At 40.5% G+C, this 9,522-nt stretch overlaps 1 protein-coding gene across 2 annotated transcripts in view; it reads left to right on the top strand.

The window, feature by feature from the left end:
- tsc22d2 (TSC22 domain family 2) overlaps positions 1–5,392 on the top strand; it is a 36,515-nt gene extending 31,123 nt beyond the window's left edge. For both annotated transcript variants that reach the window (XM_071488039.1, XM_071488038.1), the window contains 2 exons: positions 2,303–2,354; positions 2,883–5,392. In XM_071488039.1, the coding sequence (XP_071344140.1) occupies positions 2,303–2,354; positions 2,883–3,182 (352 nt within the window). In that variant the 3' untranslated portion in view covers positions 3,183–5,392. The remainder of the gene's footprint in view (positions 1–2,302; positions 2,355–2,882) is intronic.
- Positions 5,393–9,522: the final 4,130 nt, after the last annotated feature.

Genomic DNA, 9,522 nt, shown 5'->3' on the forward strand with positions numbered 1-9,522 from the left:
TTTATGGCATCTCGGCCACTGTTGACATCCAGTCCTTTGAATGGCCATCCGCTCTCGCTGGGTGCCCCGCATGTTTTGTTTTGGTTTTGTTTTTTGTTTTTTTAGTATTTTGCCATCAGCTGTTTGGTATTCAAGCCTCTCTCTGGTTGTGGCACAGCAGCGTGTTTTCCCTCAAGTGTGGCATCTGTTTGGTGTTTGTAGTATGTGCCCCTGCCCCCCTCTGCCCCCCTGCCCCCCGGCCCCCCAGGCTGTCCACAGTGCGCTGTACGTGCGCTCCAGCATGTCGGGATGTAAATGCAGGATGGGCTGCTGGGGCCACGCATGAGGCTGCGGTGAGATTTATGCACAAGACCTATGGTTTGTGTGTTAAAGACGGGTCGTTTTGAAGTAGGTCGCTTTACGCTTTTTATGTTTATTTATTTATTATTATTTTATTTTGTTCCCCCTCTCACTTTATGTACACCCCACTTGAGTTTAAACTCATTCCAAGGTTTACATTATGTTCCCCCTCTTGCCTCACATTCATGTCAGAGCACCTTCTAGCGGCACGAAAACGCCGTGCCCCCCCCCCCCCCCCCCCCCCCCCCCCTCCTCCTCCCCTCCCGTCCACATCCGAGCAGGGCGGTGATTGTGCAAGAGAGCGTTTCTGCAGAAGAACGGATAAAGATCCTGCATGGTGTTTGTTTTTTTTTTTGTTGTTGTTGTTGTTTTTCGTCTTTCCGAGAGGTAAACTATGGACCTTGGCACCGTTCTGTCGCATGAGGATACGCAGCGTGGTTGAGTAAGTTGACGGTCTTTTGTTTCTAAAGTGGGATGCGTTGTTTCTTTCTCCCGGTGGAGGGGAGGGGCTGGAAAACGAGATGTTGCGCTGCCCTGAAGTGGTTTTGATAACAGTTACACAAAGCCGGGCACACAAAGGAGTGACGCGGATGCTCCCCGTTTTAGTACAACATGATAAAAAAAAAAACCTGTCTTCTTACAGTCTGGAAATAGAAACAATGAGATTTGGCGGACAATGTGAACTGATGGCGACATCAGCCGCACCCGGGAACACATCTCCCGCAGGATTGAAGCCACACTCCCTGTCTGTGGTCTGCTTCCACTGGAGCTGTGCAGAGATCTGATGCTTGGTGAATGTCGTTTTCAACAGCCCCATTGAGCTTTGTTATCAATGCTCCTGCTGATGTGTTTTTGTTTTTTTTTTTACATAGAAAGGTTTTGGTGAAATGTGTTGCATTGCTTTTTTTGTGCGTTACTTTTGTTTAAAATGTTTAAAATCATTTATACAAGTATTCTAAAATGTTGCTTTCCATTATCTGTTTATGTGCTTGTGATCAGACTCTGACTCATACATGACCCAGCCTTCATTGTATGCTCTTAATGAGACTTGAGCACCTGTTTTTTTTTTTTTTTTTTACTGATGAAAGACGTCATGTGAGGTGCTTCAGTTGCCGCTGACTGCGTAAATGGAAACCTACCCTTGGTGACGTTTATAGTGTAGCTCTGAATCACTGTCCCTCATGTTGATATTGGCCACAAAGATCCCTCAAAATAAAAAAGACACAAGCAATTTAAAGGGAAATCTCCCTTATCTAGGACAGGTGAGACTGTTGGTGACAAGGGACAGTAACGGCAGTGTTTAGGACTTCGGGGGTTATCCTTTTATTTTAGTGTGTCGTGTCTTTGATTAAGGCCATCTGTATTTCAGTATATTGGCATTAGAGTCTATTTTGTGGCTTAATGCAGAAGTATATGTAAGGGAAATGGTGTTGGGACAGAGGAAATGAGAAGACCCTGTGCTGAAAGTGTTTGTTTTTACTTGTAATCCTGGTCCAGGTTGTGCAGTAGTATTGAAATGTAACCATTTTAAAGGGCTTCAGTACAAGCTGGGAGCTGACTGGCCACACAATGGAGTAATTAGCATGAGACAGTTTTCACCCCTCACCTCCTCACTCTGTTTTTTTTTTTTCATGTAAATCACTAGTTTGGTTTGTAACATCCCCCTCGTTGTCTCTGTGTTGGCATTGAAAGTGTTCACGTGTCACTTTCCCTCAAGAGCATTAAAAATGTTTGTTTTGGAAAAGGAATCAGTTCATCTCATTCTCCAGAAACAGATATGTCAGAAAATACCCTGAAGGGGTTTTTTTTTCTTTTACATCTCAGAAGTACCAGTTAACTCTCTGATTTCATGTTTGTTACTAACTTGGCAGTTAGTAAGTGTGAAAGAGCTGATATCACTCAAAAGCACGTGGCAGACATGAGCTTGATATCTTGTGGTAACTTTAGCTCCTTCTCTCCACAGTGCATCTGGAGCCAGTGTCGTCGCCATCGATAACAAGATTGAACAGGCAATGGTGAGTTTGCCCACACATGTGGAAGTTACAACAAAACATGGTCAGGTGACACACATTCTCTGTGGGGCCTATACAGTGACTTGTTTCATAATGAGTCTCCTGCAGCTGATGCTAAGTAACACAACAGTCTCAGAGAGGATGAACATGAAATAAATAACATCGTAAACATAAGAAATATAAAAGATTCACCACCTTCTGCATTTCCTGGTCTGAACAATACAACCTGTAGTAGGAGCATCTAAAAAAAAAAAAAAAACTTACAGTATTGCCCATGCAGTTTGATTGACAAGTCATCTCTTGAAAATGCAGCTGCAAAATCCCCAGGGTAATGAAGCCTCAATGCTAAAGATACTGCGTAAAAAAATCATCACACATCATCACTTTAAGCTCTGAAATCAGGTTTTTATTTTTTCTTTCTTTGAGGAAGACATCTGCTGTATGTAAAAATTGCTCATACCCATTTATTTTTCCTTAGCAAGTGTCACTCTGTGTAATAACTTCAGTTTCTCATTTCCTGTCTTCTCTCAGGACTTGGTGAAGAGCCATCTGATGTATGCCGTTCGTGAGGAGGTGGAGGTGTTGAAGGAGCAGATCAAGGAGCTGTACGAGAGGAACTCGGTGTTGGAGCGCGAGAACGCTGTGCTGAAGTCGCTGGCCAACACAGAGCAGCTCAGCCAGCTGTCAAATCAGCTCAGCCAGGGCAGCAGCACATCGCCGCCCCTGCAGCAGCAACAACACCCGCTCATCACAAACAACAACAACACCCCCTTAGCTCACCACGAGGGGAGTCAGAGCGTCCCTCATCAGCCCAACATCACCTCGGCGTGATCCTGCTTCCCCCAGTTCACACGCTCAAACACACCTTCCATGGACAGGAGTGGGAGATCCTGTTAGAAAAAGACAACAACTACTACCGTCCCCTTAGCTCCATAAAGCAAAAGGCTCGGCTCTGCGTTCAGTATGTTCCATTTTTAGGAAAAATCAACAACAGCGACATCTTTGTTTGCCACCAAGAGCCATGCTTCAGTGTGTGCACGCTGCCATCACCGGGCCTTCACATTAAGACATTTACCACCCATTGAAAGGTCTTATTCTGGCCCTGTGTTTGGCTGCAGGATAGCTGAAGAAGAAGAAGGAAGGAGGGGGCAGGGGAGCTCGTGTGCACCGTAGAACTGCATGCCGTTCTTGTGCAGGAGACGGGGGTCAAAGGGCACAGAGAGCTCGATTTGTTGGGGCAACAAGTGGTGGAAGAGGACGATGCCTCTGTGAGGGGCAAGTGTGGTGACGAGGGTCCTGTAAAACATCCAGCAGGGACTGTCCTCCCCAGTATCTCTACCCCACATCACTCCAGGGCTGAAAGAGGCCAGAGAACCGAGGGAGAAGTGGGGGAGAGGATTCTGCCTCCCCGAGCGGAGGAGGACGCCAGCGGGCTCCTCAGCTTGAGCGGAGCGAGTCGAGCGCCTCGGCTTGTTATATGCTGCAACAAAAGCTTGTGTTGTTTTCTCAGAGCCACCGTACTTTGACATGAATCATAATACTTTTTCATTAGTTCAGTTTTAGTATTTGCATTTATTTATTTCAGGGCTGCTATTTTCATAATGTAAATGAACAATGTCATGGAGATACTTATTAAAAACAAAAAAGAAACCCTTCTCTTTGGTCTTTTGGTATTTTAGAATCTGTCAGGTATAAAATTTGGTAGTCTCTTGCAACAAGTAGATCTCAATAAGTAGGCAATAAGTTCCATAATAGAAATTTTTCTTCTCATGAAATAGTGCTAACACTAAAGCTGAGCTTGCATTAGGTGAGATCCAGGTTGAATGTATATTTTGTAAAGTGTAAAGTATTAAGAGCGAGGAGGGTTTTTACAGGGGAATACCTGTTGTTAAGATATGAAATATGTGATGGGATGTTTCGATAAAGAAAACTATTAAATTACTTTTTCTAGACTTTCTTTGTCAAAACAAAAAAATACAAATGAATTTGGGGGTTTGGTTGTGGGGATGAAAAGCTGTGAAAATTGTTCGACCTACTTTATAACCAAAGACGCAAAGCTGTGTAAGATTTTTTTTTTTTTTTTTTTTTTTCTCCCCCCATTTTTAAATGCACACATATTTTTTTCTACTCTCTCCATCCCTATATTTTGTTGCTGTTTTGCATGTTCTGCATGATCTATAATCAAACCACTTTCTTACCTCATGTTTTTATCCAGCACTCTTGTTTTTCTGTCAAGTTGTCAGTCTGTGAATGATTGTGAGAGGATTTATGAAAGAGAAAGAACAATGGGCAGGGAGGGTGGAGTAAGTAGTCAAGGGTGAGAATTAAAAAGAAAAGAGAAAAAAAAAGAATGGAAAGGTGTTTGTGTCAGCTGGATGGAAGGGCCTCGTGCACAAAACAGTCAGAAAAGGAGCCATCTTTTGTTTTCATGTGTTGAATTTCATATGCAGAGAAAAGGTTTTGTTACATTGCAAATTTTAATGTATTTAATGAATGCAGCATTTAGATTTCGATTGTAGTGTACCAACACGTTGCTAACAAAGGAGAAAAGAAAAAAGAAAAAAAAAAAAACTAGACCACAATATCCACAAAACAAAACAATGGAAACTATTAAATATTTCACACTTCAAAGCTGGAACCCAGTCGATTGTGTATGAGCATATTATGGGATGTCCTGTCTGTGTCACGTCTTTGTGCCTCCTGTGCCGTCGTCTGCTGTCGTCAGGCGATCCGGTTTCTTTCTCTGTGGCTTAGAACCAAACCAAAATGCTTGGTAATTGTACAATCAGTCATCTTTCTACAGGATGGACTCTTTGATTTCCCTTTTTTTTTCTGTTTGCAAACAGGCTCATTTCTTCTCTGTGTAGAGTTGTTTTCTCTCTGTTTTTCTTTTGTTTTGAAGGAGATGCCGTGTACATGCCAAGTGTACTGTATGAAAGTGATCACTGAGCCTTGGAGAAAATATCTTAACAATGCCCTTGTAATGTGCTGTTCAGACGATTTTAGTTTTCAGTCAGAAATAAATTACTGTTTTATTAAGACACTGTCTTTGCGTGTTTTTATTACCTCGCCCCTTTTTGTGACAAATGTCAAACCACTTGTTTTACATTTCATAAATAAAATAACATTCCAACCATAGGTAAACAATATGCTAAATGTTTTCAAGTTGTCACAGATAATTTCTCCTTTAGAATTGTAAACTTTTTTTTTTTTTTATTGAATCAGAACAAAGAGCAATTTTGCTGTTTATACAAAACTCACATTAACGTATACAAAAGTGATAGAAGTTATAAGTCCAGCACAGTTGGCCTTTTTCACAGTGGACATTTTTATTTGTCCCAGTAGGAAAAGCATAGGTGTTACTAACAACAATGGCTCTGCACTATTCACGACCAGGACCATGAAACTGAAACAGCTAAATAGCTTTCAGCTGTAATTCAGTTTATTATTTACACCTGTAATTTTCCTACTGTTAAAGTGCGCGTTGGAGCTGGAATGACTTGTCCTTCAAAGTAAAGCTGATCTGGTCCCTTTGCACAGAGTAGATTTGATCAGTCATGTTTTAACAGGATGTTCACTGTAAAGGTATACACCACCTGTTAGAGGGCAAAGGATTTTAAAGCATCTTGACCTTTAAAGTCTAGAGAGAAAGAGGTGAGAATATCCCCAGGATACAGGCAAGAGACGGGCCAAGATAAGGATGTGACATCTTCAGTCTTACATTTCAGAACACGTGTGTCACTGTAGTGATATGAAGTCTAGTGTGTTTCGGTTATTTGAATTTGTCAGCTTAATTGTTGATCAACAACCTGTTATAGTGAATGACACCAGAATCTGAAAATGAATAAGAACAATAAAATAATTACATTTAATAACATTTAAAATGTGTGTATTTACATAAGGAAAAAGGGTAAATCTTAGTATTCCTATTGAAATGACATTTGTTATTAGACATTTTCCCATTAAAAGAATAACATTTACAATAAAATTACATTCAAAATATATTATCAAATCTTTCACAGAAAGCTTTAAATTATTAATTCAAATGACAACAAAACTGTAAAGAAGAAAACAGTGCCTGTGGTTTGAATGTCTGTAGTTCTCTTCAGTCAGATCAATGACCTTTTTAGTAATTAGGGCTCCAGCCAACTCCAACCTCATCATATCAAAATCATCTACACGGATGAAGTCAGATCCTCTTTCCACAATTCCTCAGAACTACAGGAGATCCTGATAACGCTCGGCAGAATCTGATTGTTTATTTGGAAGAATTCTTGTTGTTTTCCAAGGGGGAAGTAAGAAGTTCCTGTGTGTTCGCTGGGGGTTTTACGTAAAACAAGACAATCTGCTTCTTCTGAAGGGGGAAGGTGAAGATGATACCTGCACAGACTGAGGCATGTGCGACCGGGGATTAGTCATCCCAGACATCAAGTAGTACTTGTCCAGAAAGGTGGTTATTTTCAAAGCAACTCTGGCACCAAGCTTGATGTCCTTCATCACCCCATGACCGACATGACCGCTGCCAGCTGATGTCAGTTTCACTACTGAAAGTCAAAATAATACTTTTATTGTCTGTGTTTATGAACTGAGTAAGGAATGATTTGTTGCTCTCTCTGTTTCTCTTTTTTTTTCTCTTTTTTTTCCTCTTTCATGAATCGGTGAAAGTTCAAATGAAAGCTGGTTTTATGTATCAGCTTTTAATGATAATGATGATTTAAGCTTTGTTTATGCTGTTTGGCGTTCAAATCAATCAAAGCCACTGTGCCCTTTTTGTCCCTCATTGTGTAATGTTTCTTTTCTTTTCTCCCTCCAGGTGCTGAATGACTCACTGCTGTGGTTTCACACGTTTGGCACGTCCTATGCCAATCTGTGAATGCCATGCTTGCTTTTCAACAAAGGGAAAATACGTAATCTACAACAACTTCCCTATGTCAGCAACAGAGGGAGGTTGACCCTGGTGTTAAGTTTCAGCACGCATATTCTGCATACAGTATAGTCACCAGTGTGTTGATGTGCAGTGATGAAAATAAAGTGACACAAACCATGGCTTCAAGATGGGGATCGTTCTAGGGAATCGAAGCCAGTGATTCTAAAAATGTGCTGTATATTTGGAGGAAAAGACAAAATAATCTCAGTGACCTTCAGTGATCCCTTCATGTGACCAGAGGCAACAACATACGTGTGACCTCATTCATTCCCACCTTTCATTCCTTTGAATTACAGCAGCCTGTTGACACAAACTGCCACATCTTTGTGTAGGAGGATCGGTTTGTTCCAAAACGGTGAGCCTTCCAAAAAAAAAAAAAAAAAAAAGAGTTTTCAAGAGAATGCAATATCAGCAACTTTCCAAGTAATTGAGTCACAATCTCCCATCTCCTTCCTGCAAACAGCGCCTGACTACTTGCCCGGCTTTCATTCTAGCATCTCTTTCACCAGTTTATAACCTGCATCACTTGTATACTTGTCATGAATACTTTGAACATTTGTCCCTATAACCTTAAAGTTATAAACTGCTATTGAGTACAAAATGAAAACAAAATGAGGATGAAGAGTCTCTGCACAAATCACCAGCTTCCAAGAAGTGTTGGTTCTATGTTCATGTGAATCCAATTTCCTTCTTAGACTTTTACAAAGTTACTTGTAATCTGATCAACTGTTATTTATTTTCCACAGAAAGTTAGAATGGCACTTTGGGCTCATTCTTAGTATCAGGGTTGACCTTTGGACTGTCTTAGATTTGTATTTGATCTTTTTTTTTGTCATGTCAAAAGTCTTCTTGGAACGTGTTTACTCTCAGTCAAACATTACACTCCCTGTATGCGAACAATGACATATTGTGTTGTATAACAAGAACAAAAGGCTCTCCAGAAAAATTTGACACTGTTGAACAGATTTCATGTGAAATAAATTCATCCTTTAGGCTACATGAGGGTTTTTCTGAGCATATTCCCCAATGCACTTCTTTCTTGCCACTTGCTAAATGTCTGTGAAACCATCTGGATGCACATAGTTTTGACTTTCTCACTAAATTAGACAAAAAAAAACCCAAAATAAATTACTGACTTCTCTCTGTAGGTACAACATAAAAGAGTCAACTACAAAGGCAGCTTCTGGCTCCAGCTGGCATGTTTGTCGCAAACTAAAAAAGTGGATGGCCGAGTATTTGCGTCACTGTGACAGATCTTCCTATTCACCTACTTCCACTCATCGTGTGTGTTCATGCCACAGCAAGTTACAGCCGTGAGTCATAGCATCTCATGCAGAGTTGTGGTATGAACGGGGTGTGTTTTCCATGTCACTGTGAGCAAGTTAAGTAATTTTCAAAACCATGAATGAAGGGTGAAAATGAAAATCTTCTCCAACTCCCATCTCCTCATGACTTGATTATCAAGTCATCTTGACGTGCCTTGACTCTTGACGCATAATGTGATACGTGTCAGGAGTCAGGGCGCACATTAAACACACTCAGCGCAACATATTGTGTGTATTATTCAGTGGTGGGAAGCAACTAAGTACATTTACTCTGTACTTGAGTTTTTCCATTTTGTGCTACATTACACATCTACTCCACCATATTTTAAGAGAGATATATTGTACTTTTTTTACTCACAAAATCTATGATTATATAATAGCATTTATAATAATTGTCAAAACATTTAATTTTATTTAAACATTTAATTGCAAGAAAACTGTATGTGCTTCATATTAAAATGCAAGCACAAACACCCATCTACCCAGAGACCACAACCACAACGCTATTTACACCTATCACGAACAATTTTTACATTGTGATATTACTACTTCCGCTTAATTAAAGGATCTGAATACTTCCTTCAACACTGGTTTCATGAAATTTACACTGGTACATTCCCACTGTATTAATATTTCCAAAGAATAAGGGAATAAGATCAGATTTCCCCCTTCTCTGAAAAAAATCAGCAAGATACAATTGTGCAATGTTCTTGTACCAGAATGTCTTACGTGTCATATAGCAGAGGGGAAGGAAGTCTTATGTAATCTCAGGAGAGATTTGTACTTTGCAGGAACTGACCATGATGTGTATGTGTGCGTGCATGTATGTATGTGTGCGTGTATGTGTTCATTAGGCAAGGACAATTACTCACCATTCAGTCATCCGCAGCCACGCCTCGCAATTACAGGGATCATATGG

Source organism: Trachinotus anak, unplaced genomic scaffold, assembly GCF_046630095.1.
Source record: "Trachinotus anak isolate AG129_WGS33_773 ecotype Australia unplaced genomic scaffold, CSIRO_AGI_Tana_v1 ptg000010l, whole genome shotgun sequence".
NCBI lineage: Eukaryota > Metazoa > Chordata > Actinopteri > Carangiformes > Carangidae > Trachinotus > Trachinotus anak.